Genomic DNA, 22,687 nt, shown 5'->3' with positions numbered 1-22,687 from the left:
GGCAAAGAAATCTAGGTCTTGTCAATTAGTAATGGGGTAAGTGAGGGTTTATACAGAATGAGCATCCCATGGACAGTATGTACCTGCCCAGCACCTCAAAATCTCTCTGCCAGAACTCACCAGCAAAATAATTATGGTTTGGTGGCATATGTGTTTTCCCCAAATTAAGGCCTGGAATAGGACCAGAAAGCCTATGAAAGACAGCTCTTGATTGCCTTCCTAAACCTAAAAAATGGCCCAAAATAGGACAGGAAAAAACAGCATTTTCAGAACATATAGGGGATTATGGGAGAGGTTTTCTTCCCATAGGCTGCCCACTCCCTTTCTCACCTGTAAAACAAAATTAAAGTGCAAAAAAATTGACTACACCCTTTCATATTTCTGAAAGATTGACAGGCTGCTTTATGGTGCCTGGTCTCTCAAAGGTACCCATCTTTAGTCTGTGATTTGGTCATTTATCAGAACTGGTAGTGTAATAGAGTAAGTTTGAGGTCCCCAATATGACATCCAGAGATGCCTGTATGCCCCCAGATGTTACTTTCCGCATGTACCAGGCTTCATATACCACCCAACCTCCATACACCTTAAAAACAACTGATCAAGGACAAGGAGAGGTGGGCATGCTGCAAAGCAAAACAACAGCGCTTCATTTCAAAAAATGCCTCTGGGCCCAAATGGGTCCCATCAGTGTTTTTAGAAAATGAAAAGCCTGAGCAACTGCAGTCTAATGCTGTTTGGAAGTGTCACTGGTGCCCCAGAAAAGACCATAGGAATGGCCCAGCTAAATCACGCCAAAGCCCATCTTAGTTCAAAACTGTTTCATGTATTTGTGGACTGGATTCCTCTGGGGTGCTTGAAAGCAGGAGATGAAGATATACCTGTGATTTCTACTAAGTAGATCAGACCAGGAAATCAACTCCACAGGAAGCTAAAACTACTTTTATTGTTAACTGGCTGTCATAACAGAACCCTTCCTTCCTTCTTAATTTATATAGCTGCCCATCTCACAAAACAAGTGATTCTGGCAAGTCTGATTGTACTGAACCTCCTCTTCCCTGTTATACTTGACTGAATTAGGGAGCTGTCTGTTGTGGGCTTAAGATACATTTTTGCTTAGATAACAGAGCTTACATGTCTCCTTCAAGGTCATCTTCCTTACTCTCTACCCCACTCCTGTGATAGTATCCCTGCAACTGGTATTTGGAGGCATTTGCCCCCAACCCTGAGGTAGCATTGAATGTCCAGATTAATAGCTTTTGATGGCAAATGAAACAGAAGAGAAAGGAAACAGCTGGTTGATTGCCAGCAGCTGACAGAGGAAGGCGAGCCTATATAGAAAGGGCCAGCTGCTGAGGCTAGCATTTCCTCTTAGACCACACTTGGCCCAGAACTTGGCCCAGAACCTGGGCACTCTTGTGAGACAGGGAATGACCAACAGGAGCAGGGTTGGGTTGTTTTGTTTTCGTTATTTTCTCAGGAGCACTAGACAAAGGAGTGTGCAAAGAGAGGAACTGTTCAGAGCTGCACAATTTTTGGAGAAAATAGATCACATTGCAGGATGCTAAAGGATGTGGCAGATGGGATTTCAGAACCATTTATTATAATCTTTGACAGCTGGGGTACAGGGGAAGTGCCAGAAGTATAGAGAAGAGCTAATGTTCTTCCCATCTGTAAAAAGGGAAAATGAGTGAGTCAAAAAAACTAGAAAAGGTAGGTCACTGAGGGCCTGACAAATATCAGTGGTCATACCCTGGATCTGATTTTTCTGTTGGGGTAGTGCCAGACTGATCTGAAGTTGGGGAGCTTACCATCACTCCTCTGTCATGGCCAGATCACTTTTTGGTTGCCCAGAAGTTCTCGGGTGCTGCTTTTTGGCATGGGGAGGCTGGACCTATTTGATTGGTCTGCCCCAGGCAACCAATGAACCCTGTTAGGTTTGAGAGGGAGCTTGGGGTTGTGCCTGAAGCTCTGGTGCACAATTTGGCCGGAGCCTCGGTTGCTGCCTGGAATGAGAGGGTGGCATGGGCTTTGGACTGGATGTTACCTATGCAGCCTCTCTTCTGTCATGAATCTCGAGGCTCCCCTTGTTTTACAGAGGAGTGGAGGGAGATGAAATGGGGAGAAGAGAACCTAGCGCACTGCTGGAGGAGACCACAAGGAGTGAACCTGATTGAGTATGAGTTAGAACTGTAAGTTCAGCCACCTTTGCATTGGACCCATTTCCCTTTTCGCAAGCCACGGCTTCCTGGGAGGTGACATGCAGTTAGGTCCTGACAACGGTGAATTCTTTTTTGAGAGAGGGATGGGTCCCACCATTTCTGAGGGAGGCAGTGAGTTTACCCACTCCTCAGCAAAACATCATTGGACTGATACTGTTGGACAACTTTTGTCCTGTCTGCAGCTTTTCCTTTCTAGAGAAGGTAGTTGCACTAAAGTGTCAGAGAATTGTGGAAGAAGCAAATTATCTCCAGTAGACCACTTTCAGTCTGATTTCAGGCCTAATTCTATTGACATTCTATCGGCACTTGACCTATTGAGAGGTCAAAGAGAGCAAGGATGGACACACAACCCACATCCCACTGTTACCAGCCACAAGCACGATCAATGCCGTTTCCATCCTGTACTGAGGCCTGAAATCAGAGTCTTAAATGCTGTTATAATATTAAACTTTAGTCTACAGAGGGATCTTTAGCAATTTAAGGTGCTACAAAATACCTTGGCGTTTTTGCTGTAACAGATTGATATGGCTAATCTAGTTACTTTTAATAATATTTACCTAAATTTATCAATGCCTTGTATCTGGATAATACTGAATTTCCACTAGTGAACATTTTTAATGCAACAGTGAAGAAACCCAGGTCTCCAACTTACATATCTTACTTCTTTATACTGGCCTTTTGACAACTGCCTATAGCTAAAATATCTTTTTCTATCCATGTATTAAGTCAGATGTAATATAAACAGGATAGCGATGTCACAGGGCTACACAATCAATCAGATTTTACTTTCGGGTGACATCACAAAGCTAATCTTCAATGAAGGCTCTGCCTCCTGCCCTTGCCCTGAATTGCCTTCATGACACTCTATTACCTTGTCAAATTTTCACAGTGAGAATTCATTATGTAAGAAGTATTTGGCTCACTGTAGATGAATATTCTTGCTCCTATCTCCACCCTCCAGCCTCCCAAGCATATCTCATCAGTTGGCACTTCTGACAGCAGTAAAATGAAAAAGAATTCAAACCCTCAGGTTTTTTTCTGGTCAAATTCTAAATGCACACTTCGTTTCCCACAACATAACCCATGTAAAAGTGCAACAGAGCAATTACAAAGTGTGTGTAAAGTAATGGTTTCTAAAAAGATCCATCAACACTTGAGAAAATAGTTTGAAGGTTTTGATGGGGTATTGATGGTGCTAAGCACTAAGGAAAAATACGTTTGCATATATGTGTTTACACTGACACACTTTATACCTTTTATTGAAAAATATTGAATTTAAAATACAGACCTTACCATGTTTTTATACAATAAAAGCAATGCTCTGTCCGATTGCATATGTCTATATTGTTTGTCCTAATAAATATTGAAGCATGATCAGAGGTCTGCTACATTTTTTGCTAGCTGCGTGACAGTGCATCTGTGAATCACTTTAATTGGTTTTCAATTTCAGTGAGATTTAAACATAACATTTTTTTGATAGATGGAGATTAGAGATTTTCCACAGTTTAGACAGATTAGGCAGCAGTGAAGAAATTCATAGTCATGAATAGCTTTGTTAAGTCTTAATATTAGGAATGCCATCTTCGGTTACATTGAATAATGCCAGAAAGAGATTTTATCCCACAACAGTACAATTCTGTTTCAGAACCAAGGAAGAGGTGTGCAACTTTTAAATAATCTGTTCAATGGGATTAATGGAGAGGCACATCAGACCAACATCCAAATATTACATAGCGCTATTACGTTATTCCAAGTCAGAAAAATGCATATTGTGTGTGTGGTATATAAATATGCACCATTAAATCAACTGGTACTTAATCTGGAGCATGAGCAACATTAATTACTTGTCATTCAGTCAGTAGTCAATCAGTCAGTCATATCTAGTTCACTATACTTCAAGTATCTAATCCAAGATAAAGGTGAGACAGATTAGAAAAATGTATTGAAACTGTCCCATGGTTGCAAATAGAATCTTCTTTATTGGATTGGTCCTGTACAGTATGGATGCTGACTGTTTTATATATTGTGGCCTGGGAAGCTATAATTATATTGTAGTTTGTTGTGGAGTCAGCCACCTGACCTCACAGTTCTCTTGGTTGAGCACATCAATTGTCATTAGAATGATCTTCATCATTAAGGCAAAACTGTGGTTTTGATCAGGGTTGCTGGGGGAAGAAGCTTTAAATTTCCCACTGCCCCCCACCCCCGGTAATACTATTTCATAGGCGGTTGCTGGAAAATGGTTTAAACTCCAGTAACTCAGCAATTCCAGGGAAACTGAGATTGCTATTCCCCCTTTGCAAAATGTCACCAGGTGGGGAGAAGCTTTAGTTCTCTTACCCCGGATATCACATCTTCCAATTCCCATGTTCTTCCTAGGCTAACAAACAATTGTTTTGGTAGGGTAGAAACATAACTTCTTGTTCAGACAAAAAGGAGTTTCTTCAATGGCCCAAAATGTAAAATTTTAAATCTTACTGCAGAAAACGTCCTGTTAAGGTACGTAAGTACTCATGGGGTTTGAGTTTGTAGCCTGTATAGTAAGACAATATGGTGCTGGCCTGTCCTGCTGAGCTTCACATTTTGCTTCTTTTTGCTAAGTGTGATAATGAAGCATAATATTTGCAGTATAACTTTAGATCTCCTAATTTTACCCTTTCTCTAGCTGTTTATTTCTTAAATTATATAATAGAGGTCCAATTTATTTTGGAAAAAATACTTACCGAAGCCCAGTAATACAAGCTTATATCTAGATAAAATATCTCTTGGCTGCCACTGTCCAAATTTAGCCATTTTAATTAATCTTCCAATTCTGGAAAAAAAAAATTAAGGGTTTTTTTTTCTGACTTTTATTTTTTTCTTAATGTATTTTATATTGAATTGATACAATTTCAGAAAATCTTTTTTTTTAAGGTAACAAAATCAAGCATTAGAACAAAAAAATCATGCCAAATGCCAAGTTTGGAAAAGAGAACAGAACCAGTACAAGATACTGTAAAGTCTGAACAATCTCTATCACCTCTTGATACGGCTTTAGATCAAGAAAATATAGAAGATATCTGTGACACAAACCAGGTTTCCCCGGATAAGGGTAAGATGCTAAAGCAATAGTTTTAAATGCTGACACTGCAACATTTTTGTATTGTTCTTTATTAATTGCTTCAAGAAACTATACAGTAGATTTAATAACACTTTTCTCTGCTTTATTGCTTGGACAACTGAGTTTTAAACAGATGAGTGACCTGATTTTAAAATTAGGAAGGCTAGAATGGTATGTTTGAGGTGGCAATAAGACATTTCAGTGGAAATAGATACTTGTAGAGGGGATATTTTCTATTATTACTAAATTGTTTTCCAATGTTCTTGTGAGGCAGGTTGGGTTGACAGAGGTTGCATCATGTCAGCCAGTGAGCTTCATGATTTGATTTCAGAATATTCCCAGAATCAAGAACGTTCTGAAAACTATGTAATATTTAGGAATTATTACAAAAGACTTATTCATATATCCATCCACATCACTTTGAAATTAATCTTGGATTTACATATATCATTTGATTAATCTAAATTCATTGTTGAGAGCTTGGCAACATGCAATTGAACATACGAGCTCATTTTACAGGAAAAAAATAATGTTGAAGTTGAAAAATGGGATCATAGTGAAAACCATATCTGTAATGACGTAATTATGGTGGAATGACCTAATTAGAAATTCACTGAGTAAATATGTATGAGTTAGCCTTTAATGTCTATTAAACCTCTCTTGCAAATTTCAAAACAAATCCTGTTGACTTTAATGTGTATTCCTTTCAAATTTAAGATTGCAGACTGCCAATATTTCTTTTTTGTAACTTTTCTTCTGTGCACCCACATCTTCCTACCTGTGCCATTGAGAAAATTTACAATGATGGCCCAGAAATAATCAGTAGCACAGCACAAATGTTATGTTTTTAACATCACTGCTTTTTCAGTGTAAGAGAATAGATCTCTTACACTGAAACAATTGTCATAAAATATAAATGTCTGCACTGCAAGGATTATGGAAATCAAACACCCCTAGAATGGAATTTGCTTCAGAGCATTGATAAAGGTTTGCAGGATTAAAGAAAATGCATATAAAGAAATAACTTCTGTGCTTTCAGAACAAAAGAGAAAAAAACTAAAATTATTCTTGTAAGCCTTTATATATGCTAAAAAACAGTGATCAGGAAGAGTGAAACTCTTAGCAAAGCTAATTGCCAATGTCATTTTTTTTATGCTATTCAGTATTTCTGTGGAGCAGATTTTATTTTAAAAAATTAAAAGTCCGGGTGGTTAGCTTGCTATGCAGTTTATATTCTGGATATTCAGATTTGATACTGGTTAACTAAAAGGCATTCTGCCCACTCTCAGAATAGCCTAACTCGACCAAGGGAATAAAAAATATAATAGAAAAAGCTCTGAGTTATTCATAACATGGTGGGCATGAAGCTGAAGAGTGGATATAACAAGTAAGAAAACTAGCAATCAGAAATATATTTCTCTGAGGCGTCCTTGGTGCTCTATGAGCATTGTTGTTTTCTTGCAGACTGAAGATGTTGCCTAGTCTGGCAATGAAATGTCTGCAAGAAAACAAGGCTCAGAGAGCAGCAAGGACTCCACAGTTCAACCCTGAGCTACAAATATTCTCTTTGATTGATATATTTCTATATATGTCATGTTCCCGTTCCGATGTTTATGGTTCCTTGTAACGTTTCACATGTCATATCTGCTGTTGCGTGCCTGCCTGGCCACGCTGGTAAATTTCCTTTGTGCTGACTTGTGATCTTCTGGAATGTATGTTTGGGTTATCTCTGCTGTTCAAGGTTACTTTCTCAGGCCGATTCTAACGGTTGCTAGCATCTGGGGGGGTGGTTGCTATGCTAGCCTGAGGGGAGGGTTCGCAACGGGAGCAAGGCTTTTTAAGTTTGCATTTGGCGCGCTTTTGCTCATTCTCAGCTTTCTTCGTACTTTGCATACTATTCATTCAATAAATTAGTTTTCTCTAGTAACTACTGATGAGACTCCTTTTATTGGAATAGGCAATCATTACAATATAACTTGTATGACTTCAACAATCTTTATCATCTTCTTTATTTATTACATTTATATCCCACCTTTCATTCAGGAGCTCAAGGCTGCATGCATAGCCTTCCCTCCTCCCATTTTTTTCCCTTTGCAACAACCTTATGAGGTAAGTTGAGCTTACAGAAAGTGATCGGGCCAGCATTGTCCAGCGAGCTTTCATGGCCAGAAGTGGACCTGGATCTCCCTCTTGCCAGATGAACCCCTTAACCACTACACCATATAGAGTTTCATTTACAGTTTATTTACAGTATACAGTATAATCCATTGTCTTAAAACGTATTTATGTCATTGGGTGACCTGTATAGCCAGAAATAATGAGCACATCATAGTAGTTCAGCTTCACAGTTATAAAAGCATCAGCAGTAGAGACTAAATCCAACCTTTAAAAAATGTTACAGCTCTCTTGGTGAATAAAACTGAGGAAAGGGATTTCTGGTTTTCAGTTTTACTGTTTTTCATTTGGTGTTCCTCTTGGAGCTCCCTGAGGTGAAAGACCACTACAACCATCATCATCACCACCACCCAAAGACAAGACCCAGAAAATAGTCAATTATTTTGCTGCCTCTGTAGAGGCTGAATGTTGTCAATGTTAAATCTCATCTGTCACCCAAATTACATATGTTGAGTTCTTTAACTAAAAATTACGCTATCCCATAATAGAAATCAAGCAAGCCAGATAGAAAAGTAATGAGACGATAAGTCAGAGTTAGATCCAGCTGAACATGTAACTTAATACTGAGAAAAATAATAATTTCATGATCAACATTGACTATGGCAAGTACTAGATCAAATTTATAGAAAAGGTAGGAATGTGGAAGTTACCAATGTCAGACCCTCCGATCAAAAGGTTCACAGAACCCCTTATTGGAGCATCTTCCACCAGTCTTTTATTGGTGGTAACAGACTTCGTGTCGCCAGATGGGAGGGGGTGCCGGGTTGGAGTGTAAACTGCATTGTTATGGCTAGGGATTTATGGCATTAGTACCCCAAGGCCATGGAAGGGAGATACATCAGAGAAGCCACCTGGATTGGGAAGGGGGGTGACATGCCCTAGTGGGAAGAGGGGTAAAGGGTAATTATGTGATTGTAGTTTTCAATGTAGGTTTGAGCGGGAATTCTCCATTCGCAGCTTTCTTCTTGTATTGGTCATTTCGCTTCATTAAAATAGTAGAAAGAGCTTGGCCTCACGACTCTCATTGTATGAATGCTTGAACGTGCCAGTGCTGGAAAACTCCTTTGGTGTTGTTACCAAGAAAACTGTATGGACATGGCTGTAACATTTAAATGAATTGGGGTGATGAAATACACACACACCTTAGTTGGTAACTTAGTTTCATACTTACTGTACTGGGGAAGAAGGTCAGACTTCCTTGGGTAGATTGAGAGATGATGATGATGATGATGATGATGATGATGATGATCTGGCCAGACCAAAGCTACAAGGAAGTCTTGTTACTTATGGTGCCAATATTGAAAGAGGCATTCCTCATTTTACAAGGACACACAGAATTTGAGCATGGACTGTAAGAATCATGAACCAAGGTAAATTTGAAATTGTCAAAGCAGAAATGAATATTAGATGTTTTAGGAATAAGTGAGCATAGGTGAAACAGAATGAGGGACTTTGAATCAGATTGTTATTCTTCAGGAGATACAAGGAATGGAATGTCAACATATTCTAGATATTTATTGTCGCAGGTACTGTATAGACTGCTATAATCCCAAAGGACTCTCATGATTATGTAATAGATTTGTATTTGCCTATTATGTAATGGCTCATATAGCTATAACTCGATTATAAAGTAATGGATTATGTAACTGATGTGTACATGCCTCTAATCTAATCAATGACAAGATCGTATCCATTCGTGGATATCCAGCAAACATCAATATTATACCTACGGGTGTGAGAGCATATAGTGCAAGTGGTCGACACTGAGAAATTCTGTGGCAAATTGCAAAACGTATAAATTGCAAAATGTATGAATTGCAACATGAAAAGATCCCTTCTAATTCTGTGATTCTATTTTACTTTTACTTTTAGTGTGAAAAAGTACTGTATGGAAAAGGAGGTCATATGTGTATTTGTGGTATAAATTTAGAACTTTAATTTTTATGGCATGTGAAATGTCCATGATAACTATTTCTTAAGGAGCTATTCATTGCTTCAAGTATGATACATTTTATCTCCAGAGGGAGATCGTGAGGCTTGATTAGATTGGAAATGGATGTGGAATAGGGCATGTATACACGCATACTAACAATTCCCTTGCAACCTGTTCTGCCCTTCATCGTGAGTTGTACAACCTTCTAAATTTAATTGCAACAACATTTTATACATTTTCTTAATAAGATGCTCATCGTTTGTACAAAATTCAATTTCAAACTGTGTTTTTTCATGAACAAAATTATATACTTTCTTCTCCAAATTAAACCATTCTGACAGTTGTGCATAATTAAACCAGTGACAGATATGACCTTCCAATTCTAGTTGTTCCCTTGTTTTAAGTTTAGGTATTCTTTCTTCAAAATTCAGCAAATCTTCCTATCTCAAACCAGCTTGGTTTGCCTGCCATCTCTCTTCTACAAAAAAGCTTCTTGAGGGGGACAACCACATAGGTACGTTAGGAGACAATACTGGTTTATATTTATTCCAAACCCTCAGTATGACATGCCTAACAAAATGATAGATATTCTGACTTTGAGCAAAAGATGGAAATTAGATATGGAGACTTCGAGAAAACGATGGAAAGTAAATATTCTGACTTTGAGAAAAAGATTGAACATCAAATGGAAAAAAATGCTGGAGAGGTGAAACAAGTAACAGATCGAGTGGAGGTGTTAGAAACTAAGATGGTTAATACTGAGCAAGAGAGAGAAAAAGACCTTAATAAAATGGCTCTGTTAGAACTTAGGGACATGGATTTTTGTCTGAGACTTAGAGGTGTTCCTGAGGTGAAAGGGGAGAATATTGTTGAAAAAATCCTACAGGCTTTGGCAAAATTACCCCATTGGGAGGAAGATAGAATGTGTCCTGATCAGACTAAGAGGCAGCCAGGCAGATTAAATATCAAAAATACTCTTTATTAAATAACTATTTACAATAAATAAGTCCTTAGAATCAAGAAGGAACTGGTTTCAGTCAGGACCAACTGGGCAGCAACAAGGTAACCAGCAAGATTAGAGAGGAGACAGCAGCAAGGTGGCAGAGCAGGATTCTCTGACAGAGGCTGGAAGACAGAGAGAAGCTGGAGCGTGTGGCGCTACTAGGACTGGAATCAATTGACCTCGAACTGGAACACCACTTGAACTAGGCTGGCGCCGGAATACTGGGTGAGGCTGGGCAGAACTCTCTGGATACGTCTTGGTTCTGTTGACCGGACTGAACTGGACTTGATGACTCAGGCTGGACTGGTTACTTGGAACTGGAGACTCAAAACAAGGCTGAGAACTTGAAGCAAGGCTAGACTCGTCTGAAGGCACTGGACTACGCTGAATACTCTGGACTAGGAACTCGGAACAAGGCTGAGAACGTGGAGCAAGATTGGACTCGGCTGAAGATTCCTGACAAGGCTGGAAGCTAGGCACAAGACAAGACTGGACTGGAAGTTCTGGACTAGGCAAGGGACTTGAGACACAGCAGGACTGGACCACAGGTTCTAGACAAGGTTGCAAACCTGGTTCACAACAGGTTAGGTGTGAAACTCCTGAGCAATGTCATGCAAAAGAGGTGCGGTTAGACTGGGCTGGAGATCCAAGGAAAGGCTGGAGATCAAAGGCACAACGAAGTTGTATTGGAGACTTTGGACTAAGCTGGGAGCTAGAAACGTTGCAAGGCTAGAACGAAGACTCGGGGCAAGGCTGCGGACTTGAAGCCCAATGAGACTGGACTGGAGACTGGACACAGCTGGAACTTCGAAGTGGGACTCGAAATGTGCCTGGAACGCACACAAGGGGAATGCAGAGGACCAAGGCTGGTCACAAGGCTGAGATTGCTAGGTCCAGCGAGGAGAAGATCCTCGGTGGCAGCAGAAGCAGGATTCAAGTCGTCTTTGGTGGAAAACACTGGTGCTGATTCCTCTTCAGTAACAGACACTGTTTCCAACGTGGGTAAAGACTCTAATGCGGAAGCTGCAGGCTTGAAGGATCAGTTGTGTCCGGCAGCTTGCTCTTCACGCATCTGCCTTTTATGCCAATCCTTCATGCACCTGGACCCTTCTGCAGCCAATCGGGCTACCTTCTCCTTCACGCACTTTTCTGCCCGTCATTGGCGCACACTGATTGGAGGATTCAAATCCTCCGAAGATTGGCCAATCAGTGCCTGTGACTCTTTCTGCGCTGCTGACTTATCTCTGGGTTTCACTTTCCCGGTTTCAGCCTGGTAAGTTTCTATTTCCTCCTCTGACTCAGAAATAGTTTCGTTTTCTGAGTCAGAGGCTGGCTGGAATTTCATAGAATGGAGGATGAATTAGATAAAGTTTTTCACATCAACTCAAGATATGCAGCTGTAAATAATAAACCAAAAGCTGTTTTGGTTCATTTTGCTAGAAAGAAAACAAGAAACGAAGTTTTGCAAACTCACTTTGAATCAAGATTAAATATTGACAATGTGGATATAATTGTTTCAAAAGAGATTCCTGTAAGGATTTTGAGGAAGAGAAATGACTATGCTTTTTAACAAAGATTTTGAAAAAGAATAAAATTGTTTTTGATGGGAAAGATTGGAAGGTGTAAATTTTATGTTCCAACAGCAAAGATTTAGATTGACCTCCAGCCATAAGGCCAAGGACTTTCTTGCTAGACATGGATCTAGTTTGGATCGGGGTGTAGATGAGAAATCTGCACCTGGAACTAGACCCCCAAGAATCTGCTCTACAGGGTATAGATATGGGTGCTACATCTAAGGACTTTGGTCAGATGTCTGCTTAATCATGGCTTGCACTTACCTTACTTGGAATGTGAACGGGGCAAATGCCCTGCACAAAAGAAATGTTTTTTTTCATTATTTGAAGAAATTAAACCATGATATGATATCCTTATAGGAGACTCATATAAGGAAAAAAGATATTAAATATTTGATGAATAAAAATTTGGGAGAGGAATTTATTTCAGCAGGTTTGAAGAAGATAAATGGACTTGTAAAATATGTTAAACCACAACTGAAACCATGTTTATTGCTTTCTAACAAACATGGCAGATATGTAGCAGCGGAAGTCGAGCTTAATGGACTTAAATCTATCACTGTGGGGCTATATGTACCAAATGAGGATAAAAGTAAATTTTTTAGACATCTTCTGAATGAATTGTAATCTTTTTCATATCAAAGCTGGTGTCTACTAGGAGATTGGAATGGTGTAACCTCCCCACGATTGAACAGGACATCTGAAAAGGAAATTAAGCTTAAACAAGGAAGACTCTCACAGTTTTTTTTTTGATATGATAGACAATTTGGCATTAGTAGATTCCTGGCAACACAAAAATGGATTGGCAAGGAATATACTTTTTACTCAGAAAGACATCAACCTTTTTCAAGAATTGACATGATATGGATTTCAAATAATTTAGCTAATAAAATTTGTAAGGTTGATATTTTACCAAAGACTTTCTCCGATCACAATCCAATCACAATCCAGTAAATTTGAAAATAGATCTTCTATGGCTTTTCAATGGAGATTGAATGAAGCTATTTTACAAAGAGAAAACATTTTGGCTGATTGCAAGAGGAGTTTAAAAGATTTTTTTTTACATCAATTTGGACAAAGGGACTGACCTAAAAACTGTTTAGGACACCATTAAGGCAATTATGAGAGGTCACTTTATCTACCATAACTGTAATACAAAAAAGAAGTGTCAACAAAAAAGGCCAACTATCTTGATCAAATTAAAGTAAAAGAAATTGAGTTACAGAAAAACCCGGTGGATACTGGTATTTTATACCAACTTAAATTATTACACCAACAATTATCTATGTTGACTGTGAGGGAAATAGAGACAAAATTGAATTATGTTAAAGAGACATTTTGAGTTTGCCAATAAACCTGGAAGATGGTTGGCCTATAAATTAAGGAAGGAAAGAGAAAAGAAAATGATATTAAAAATTCCAGAAGGAAATATTGAATTAATGGATAATGAAGGAATTAAGAAGTCATTTTACAACTTTTTTTTCCAATTTGTATAAAAGGCAAGAAGTTTCTCACAATAACAGAAATTATTAATGAGAGGCAGTTTGGTGTAGTGGTTAAGGTGCTGGGCTAGAAACCAGGAGTCTGTGAGTTCTAGTTCCACCTTAGGCACGAAAGCCGGCTGGTGACCAGTCACTCTCTCAGCCCTGTTGGCAGAGTGCTAGAAAGCATTTGGCCCAGGAGAGATCAGAAAAGTCACACACCAGGCATTTCTATAAAAATAATTTTATTTACAGAAAACAAACATATTTAAAGGCTGTTTGCTGAGAGGAGAGATTTCTCTCAGCTGCATATTCTCTGCAAGCCTACACAGAAGGGAAACTGAAACTAAAACAAGTTCAGGCAAGTTCCTCCCTTAGGCAATGCAACCATTAACACGTGAAAAAGGGGACAATTCAACCTCTTCACCCCGCCAAAATGATTAGTTACCATAGTAACTTTAATCTGTAGTAGAAAACAATATTAACAAGCCCAACCCACCTCACAGGGTTGTTGTGGGGAAAATAGGAGGAGAAAGGAGTATTAGGCATGTTCACTGCCTTGAGTTATTTATAAAAATAATTAAGGCGGGACAAAAAATTAAATAAATAAACAATCCTATAACTACTTTTGAAATAGTGGAAGCTATAAAAAGAACCAAACTGGGGAAAGCGCCAGGTCCAGATGGTTTGCCAGCATTGTATTATAGGTGCTTTGAGGATCAGCTTCTTTAGCCCTTTCAAAGATAGATGAATTCTATTTTGCAGGGCTCTGCAATGCCTGACTCTTGGAAAGAAGCCAATATTGCACTTTTCCTAAAAGAAGGCCGAGATATTACTCTAAGAATTATAGACCAATTTCATTGTTGAACAATGATTATAAAATATTTGCTTCAATATTGGCTGAAAGAATGAATAAAATTTTACAGGACTTTACTCACCAAGATCAATGTGGGTTTCTACCCAAAAGGCAATTAAGATACAATGTGAGAACAGTTTTGGACATTATAGAATATCTACAACACCACAATGATCAGCAAGCAGCTCTTATCTTCTTAGATGCAGAGAAGGCCTTTGACAATTTGAACTGGACTTTTATGTTCAAACTTTTGGAAAATAATGGACTTTGGAGATAATTTTATTCAAGGAATTAAATCAATTTACAGTATGTGCCTCAAAAAGCGCATATTATTGTAAATGGTGATTTAACTGAGCCTTGTCATATACAGAAAGGAACAAGGCAAGGGTGTCCTTTGTCACCTTTACTCTTTATCCTAGTTTTGGAAGTCTTGAATAGAGACATTAGACAAGATGATCAAATAAAAGATTTGAAGATAAAGAAGGAGGTCTTCAAACTGAGGGTCTTTGCTGATGATTTAGTTTTAATATTACAAGACCCTTTGAATGTTGTTGAACATTTGATGAAGAAATTAAAGGAATTTGGGTCATTAGCTGGACTTAAAGTAAATAAACAAAAAACAAAGATGTTGATCAAGAATATGACTACACACAATCAAGAAATGTTGATGGGTAAAACTGGTTTTATAATGGTAAGAAAGGTCAGATACTTGGGGGTGACATTATCAAACATGAATTGTATGTTGTTTCAGAATAACAACAGACCTACTATTTAAACAATGGCAGAAAGATATCTCTAAGTTCAGTTGGCAAGGGAAGAAACCAAGAATCAAGTATAAATTGTTACAAGATTCCAAAGAACGAGGAGGTCTAGGGTTGCCTGATTTGAAATTTTATTTTGTTGGCTACTGTTTGCTATGGATGAAGGATTGGGTAACCTTGAAGGACACGGAATTATTGGAATTAGAAGGACATGATCTCTGATTTGGATGGCACGCCTACTTGTGGTATGATAAAGTTAAAGTGAGTTGTATAACCTTCTATATTCCTAGGCCAAATGAAGATTTTGGAATCAAAATACTAAAGAAACAGAACAACAGATAGTCCCCCAATTTTCTGATATAATTCCGCCTAGTGCATTATCTCACTCTCCCAGGCAACATGAAAAGTCAGTAGAATTCAGCTCACACGTACTAAGTATCACACATACTAAGGCTATAGGACCTTTAGAAAATCAAGCATTTTTGGTGTTCTTTTTGGTGCTTCATTTATCATTTGGTGTTACATTTTACCAGTTACTACATTATGGTTGCTACGTCTTGGTTTCCTAGTGCAACACAAAAGCCTGTATAAATGGTATGTTCATCACATTGGTTTTAAAAAGCTTGATACTGGAAGAAAAAACTTAAAAAGAAACTAGCTTTTGACTCTTTCCTGGAGAATATACAACATTCTAAAGATTCTAGTCCAAGACAAATGCAGTTGAAATAAATACTGAAATATTGCAAAAAAGAAAATATTCTTATGTCCATTAAGATTAAAAATGTGGAGGGAATTGTGGAGATACAGAGTAATGCAAGGAAAGTGCAGAATATGTATTTGTCTCAGGCATGAATTGATCCATAATCCTGAGATAATGCACTGCTTTATGTTAGATTTGTTCTGGTTATGAACAGAAATTCTTTAAACTGGCAGCATAGAAAATGTATAAACATATCTTCTCTAGCAGGTGTGCAATGTCATTACAAAAGGGAAACTGGTGGCAAAGAAAGAAATAAAACAAATGAATATTGTATATCATTTGTCAGCTTTTTTATGTCATGTTAAAACCTTCATTAAAATGTGAGGCTGCAATTAGAAGCTCCAGCATAAATCTGACTCTGCAGTGAAACTAATTAGACATTTAGGTGATCATTCTTGTATTTATCATGTTTACTGCGCTACCATGATTACACAGTAATTTACATATTTTCCTAAGAAGTTACACAAAATTATTCATTACAATTGATATGAAAACATTTGACTTCCCCCCCCACCCCACCTACTCCCCATAGAAGAATTTCAGCATTTCTTGTGACTCAGAGATAATAAGATTTTGTTTGGTCTAGAACACGCATCTGTTTCATTTGTAAACAACTATCAATGCTACACTGGCCACAATTTACATGACATTTTGAACTGTGTAATAATTGGTGTGAAATACAATTCTGCAGTGCTATTCAGTAGGTTATTTTTTTCCCACTTGTTTGTAGTTCAATCAAATTTAAATTTTTATCTACTTCTCCAAAAGTATCTAGCTGAACAAAATCTATCCTCCCCAGGGTTTCTTCACTTTCTGTTGAATGGGAAAGATCATAAATTGCCAAGAGTATTGTTACCTGGCCTGTTACCACCCTTCCTAAATTGTACTTGTGATTGACTCAGTGCCTAGTTCCAATACTCTGATCAATGCCATTAGGCCAAAATCAGCACCTTGCTTGTGTAGTGAAAATTAGCATTCTATATACTAGAAGGAGGCTAGGAAGCACATAAAACAGGGTGCTCTTGGAAGCCCCCCCCAACTTCCATAACCCCCCTTTCTCTGCAGAAAGGAATAGACATGATACTACTTGAGAGAGAGACTATGACAAATCTAGAGAAAATATTAAAGAGCAGAGACATCACAATGACAAAAGTATCTATTGTCAGGGCCAGGGTTTTCCCAGATATTGTCCTGACTTAAGCAAAAAACCACACTGAGGCAAGAATTTCAGTCTCTAGTGTTTATTAACCACTATAGTAGACAGAAAATCCTACCAAACTGAAGGAGCGTGGGAAACCCAGACAGATAAACCCCAAAACTCAAGGTGGGTCTGCTCTGAGTTTCTTTGAAGGACAGTTCAAAGCCTCTAAACTACACATGTGTTTCCCCCCCTGGATAGGGGCCCCCTCCTGCTCACCATCCGTAGTCATGACAGATACAGTATATTAATGCAAAAGCAGAAGCATCCATCTTTGCAATGTGGAAAAATTAATCCCTCTGAATTGTGGTGGAAAAGATTGTTGAGAATACTTTGGATTGCAGAAGGAACAAATTATTCTATGTTGGACGAAGAATCTTGGAAGACCTTGAAACCTGGAAAAATTGATGGCAATAAAAAAGGGACAGAAGACACAGTAGCTGGATCACTGATGATAGAAAACATAAGTTGACAAGAACTTACAAAAACAGTTCCTGAAAATCGTACCAAGATGATGTCCATCAGGTCATGATGAGTCAGAAGCAAAAGAACAACATTTAAGCCAAAAGTTGAAAACAGGCTATATTATGTATACATGTATACACAGATAGAACTTCTATACTTTTCATATTTTTCTGCTGTTGATGGTGAAATAGACTAGTCTTGAGACATATATTATGGCAATTTTACAGTATATTCCTGTGTCTTTTGCTGTGATATATTTCATTGTTTTTTTCTCCTACTATAGCTTTGAGAAGGAAAGATTCTCGTTTTCCTTTGTTTTACTTGTGGCTGTGCTGGGTTTTAGAAAAGGACAAGTCTACCTCATATTTTCTTCCTTCTTGTTCCTCTACCATTAAATTTCCTTCACTGCTTTTCCATTATTACTCCAAGTAAAGGACTTTGCTGCATTTCTCCCAATTCCAGTCATTTGTATTTCCAGTGTTCAAAATTTATCAGATCCTGCTGAAGGAGAGCCTTTTGTTTAGGGTAATAATTGACAGATCTGGTCCATCATGGCCCATTGTTCTAAAGAATCCCCTCATTTTTAACCCTCCCTTCAGTCCAGGAAGGAAGAGGAAATAAGATTTTTTCTTCTTCTTTCTATTTGAAAACTTACCCAACATTTCACAATATTCTGAGATAAGATCTTGGTTTTGCTTTCTTCTAAGTAGCTGAATTCCTCAAGGAAAATATAAAATTGGCCCTCAACCATTCAGCAAGTCAGAAGAATACTCTTTGCTCAACTGAGCAAGTCTCTCTCTCTCCTTCTCTTTCTCCATCCTTTTATTTTTATCAAAAGGAAAATAATGCAACCAACAACGTTCTCCAGTCTTCCTTTTGTCTTTATTGTTTGGAAAAGAAGGATCCTTACAATCCATTACTCTCTGTCCATCCCCCCCCCACCTTTTTCTTTATCCCCAAAATGCTAAGCCAGCTTCCATTCCATGTAAGTCAGCAAACATATAGTTTTTTTCCTTTCCTAATTGAGCCAGAAATTAACTAACTTCTTCTCTGTAGGAGCTTTTCTTAAGTTTTCTCTATAAACTCAACTTCTTGTAGCTTCATTTCTAGACTTCCAGAACATATGATCCTGTTTAATATACAGTCATGTCCAGGTCCCAAAGGATTTGGCATTGTTGCTATATCTAAACATCAAATCTGCTTTGATTTGTTCTGATCTGAATTCAAAATCATGTTCTGCCTTTGAAATTATGGCAATTGAAATAGTTCATGCACAGTTCCCAGGTGGTTTTCCATGCAATCATTGACCAGACCCAGACTTATTTACATTCCGCAAAACTCCTATATCATATGTCTCCAGGTCTTGCCAGCATTGGATTTGAGTCCCATAGTACTGTAAGAGCAGAAATGCAGATTTTATGAGGTCTGGAAGTGCAGTTGAACACTTGAATCATCATGTCAAGCTTTATCTTCTCTCTCTTTGTAAGGAGCAGTAATACTTACCTCATGCTATTATATCAGACCCATTTGTTTGGTCTAGAACACGCATCTCTTTCATTTGTAAACAAGTATCAGTGCTACATTGGCCACAATTTTATATCAGACCCATCTTCATTTTCTGCCTCTATTCCACATTATTGCCTGCAAATGGGCATTTTAAAGAACAATGCAGAATGTACAAATATCCCAAAACTGGTTATGTTTACTATGCAAAACTCACTATTGGACTGCCATGCACAGTTCTAACCCATGATGTTCCTGCACTGTTAGTAGTAACTGTTAACTCTTGCCCACTTCTACCACTAGTGATGGTAGTGACTGTGCCTTTGCTGCAGTGTGACATTCATTCTAGTGGGGCTTTTTGCTGAGATTGTTTTTGAAAAAGTCGTTGGTGATATTATTGGTTTTTGGAACTACAGTGGTCCCAGGCTGTAGCCACCAAGCCATACAATGTTACCTCTAATGAAGATAAGGGAGTGATGCATACTTGAGCAGGCCATGATGTTATTTCATATTCCCCTCAATCAATCACATTGATATTTTTCTGTAACATCATTTCAAACAGTAAAATATAATTTAGCAATGAAAGGGTAAAAAAAAACACCCTCTTCTGTGCTGATGTGGCAGCCATCCTTTAAATCCATATTCGTGGCTTTATGTTTGTTCTAAAATACAAAGATTAGTATTGCCTGATCACAGAGGAAGCTGGTAAATATATATATATATATATATATATATATATATATATATATATATATATATATATATATATATATTTTCTCATGCTTTTTCCCCCCAGCCCAGAGCTATAGAGTTGAGATTTAAGTATAAATTAAACATGAGCTGAAAATAAAAGCTGGAATACTTAACAAATCCTCTTTGGAGAAGAAGGGTAGCATTTGCTTTTTAAGAAATGTGATACTAATTATTTCAGTCACACTCCAGCATAACTAAGAAACAGAATGCAGTGGGGATGTGTCGATGAAGGGATGTGATTAGACAGATAGAAACAGGCTTGAATCATTTCTAGGAGCAAGTAATGGTTCTACTCTTATAACAATGAAGCCACTAAAAAGGATTTAGGGAAGACTACACAAGGTACACATAGAAGGTACTATTTTGCTCTTTGTTGTTTATACTTTATTGATACACACTGTAGTATGTAACTAGGTACATCTTTATACTTTATCCAGATGAATGTTTGCCATTCTTCTACAATGGAGAACAATATTGTTCATTAGGGATGTTTCTACCAGCACTCCAGTGCTGATTAGTGTTCCAGGATACAAAGTAGTACTATGCCCACAGCTTAAAAAGATTTATAGCATAAAGAGCCTAGTCCCTTGCAATCAACAGGAAGACTAATCATATACACTCTGCTTGTAGTAGTAGAGGAACATCACTGGTACAAGATACATTACTAAAAATCTTGTACTGTTATACTGCTGAAAATTGCGATCAACAATCTTGCAGTACAACATGATCTATCAGAACACCAAAATACTAGATTAAGAGAGACGCCATCCCTAAAATTTCTCCAGAGCAATCTGTATATTGAAATTAAAATATGTGTGTCCAGCTAAATATAATTTATCTTGAAATCTTTTGAGAAGAGATGTTAAAATAGTGTAACACTGAAGACAGGATCAGTGAAGAGGAGAAATGCAATAGGCTAGTACCATTGTGAGGAAGGATTCCTCATTGGTAGGCCATATGCTCTGCATGCGGTCTCCGGTATGCCCATTGAAGCGGATCTTGGTCAGCAGAACTTGTCCCAATATGCAGTGCAAGACAGATGAATTAATGGTCTAAGTTTATGTAAGACTGCTCCTTTTGTTATATCCTGAGAGGTTAAAATTATTACTTATTTACTTAGTTGATTTATATCTCCTTCTTTTTTCCCCAGGAGCCCAAGGCAGCTTATATGGCAATTTCTATTTATTTTATCCCCTGCCAAAACAACCTTTTTATATTGTGCATTTTATATTTATATACTGTAGATGTTTAATGTTAACTGGGGGGGGGTGCTTGGTTTATTGTTCAATTTTATGCTGTACTCCAGCCAGAGTCATATTGTTTGAGTTTGGCAACCTTATAAATCTTGTCAATTAATTAATTAATTAATTAATTGGCAAGCTGTAATGTAAGTTCAACTGACTGACTGGCCCAAAATCTCCCAATGAATTCCATAGTTAATGGTGGACTTGAACCTGGAATTTCCCACTCCTTGTCCAACACCTGAATCATACCAATTTATTTTTTAATATTTGTGATTTTTGACCGTTTCTATTCACATTTCCATATTTGCGGAACCTAATTGTTGATTTTTCCTGAAGACGCATTCTTATACAGAAATTATTAATACCCAGTGTTGGACTTTTCTTGTTTGCAGATGAATGGATATTTCCTCACCAAGAAAGCTCTGAACTGGAGTCCAGCAATCCTTTGCCAATAGCCTGTGAAACCTCCGGTGGCTTTTCAGCCACCACACCAAGTGATGACCAAACATGTGAAAGTAAACAAACAGCTGAAGGCCATGCGGATATTTTCACCTATTCCTCAAAACCCAGATCAGCACCTCATGGAAAGCCCTTAAATCTTTCTTCAGAAGATTGCAGTTTTTCTGTGGATTTGAAGGAAGACATTAGCAGGGATTGTCGAGGAGCTCAAATGGAAGATGATTTCTATGGAAATGAGAGCAATGGAGAGGTAACTTGATTGGTTGGGTTTAAAGGCTTGCTCTTATTGTTCTGTATTCCCACTGGCAGTACACCTGGCATGCCTCCTCATGTATGGATATGCATTAAAAAGTGATAGTGTCTATGTGTGAAAGAACGAGAAAAAAAGTCATCACAAAAAGGTTGAACTGTCAATTAGAAAAGTAATTATGCTGTAGTGGTGGGTTCAGGGAGTGGCTGGGTTCAGGGAGACTGAGGCCCAAGTCCACACTTAGTTTTGGAAAGCTAACTGGAAGGCTTGGGGCAGTCACCATCTCTTAGCCCATCTTACCTCAAAGGGCTGTTTCGTGGGGCAAAACTTGAAGAAAGGAGTATTATACTGGCTAACCTGAGCTCTTGGAAAAGGAAAGCAGGCAAGAAATCTAACAAAAATGTCGGTACATATGAGCAACTAGAAATAGCTTATATGGCTCTGTTCACATAAAGGATTAAGATGGTTTAAGTAAGTTTGCTGGTTTCACACAACAAGCTAAACTGTAACCTGTGGTTTGCAAATCACAATAGCAAAGCCTGAACGGTACATCGATCAAAACCAAATAGATCACACTGTGGCTTAGCAAGAAGTGAATTTGGTCTATATGTCAGCTCTAAGAGGATGAGATAGTAGTAGATTAGAATAGGAGAGAGAGAGAGAAACATATAATCTGAATAACACCTCCTCACCCCTCTTCGGTGAATGAACACTACAAATAGTTGAATAATTATACTTCTGTAAAAATGTATAAATAATAATAAAGCGATATTTAACCAAAACGTTTTGTGAAAATCCAATGTTTTTGTATATTCAACTATCTGCAATCCATTTCAAAACAACTCAGAAAGGGTTTAGACAGAAATTTTCCTTTTCCTCCCCAGCACTGGATTCCTTTATACGGAATGGTTGTTGTGACAGCCTTTACAACCCAATATGTGCCAGTAACAGTT

General features: G+C 38.0%; 1 protein-coding gene across 1 annotated transcript in view; it reads left to right on the top strand.

The window, feature by feature from the left end:
- The window catches only part of CFAP20DC (CFAP20 domain containing), a 213,288-nt gene that overhangs the window by 107,923 nt on the left and 82,678 nt on the right, over positions 1 to 22,687 (top strand). The window contains exons 10-11 of the mRNA XM_063291508.1: positions 5,133 to 5,310; positions 21,418 to 21,734. Coding sequence (XP_063147578.1) covers positions 5,133 to 5,310; positions 21,418 to 21,734 — 495 coding nt within the window. The remainder of the gene's footprint in view (positions 1 to 5,132; positions 5,311 to 21,417; positions 21,735 to 22,687) is intronic.

The sequence above is a fragment of the Candoia aspera genome, chromosome 2 (genome assembly GCF_035149785.1).
Source record: "Candoia aspera isolate rCanAsp1 chromosome 2, rCanAsp1.hap2, whole genome shotgun sequence".
Taxonomy (NCBI): domain Eukaryota; kingdom Metazoa; phylum Chordata; class Lepidosauria; order Squamata; family Boidae; genus Candoia; species Candoia aspera.
The sequence above is the reverse complement of the archived record's forward strand: the minus strand, read 5'-3'. Positions and strand labels throughout refer to the sequence as shown.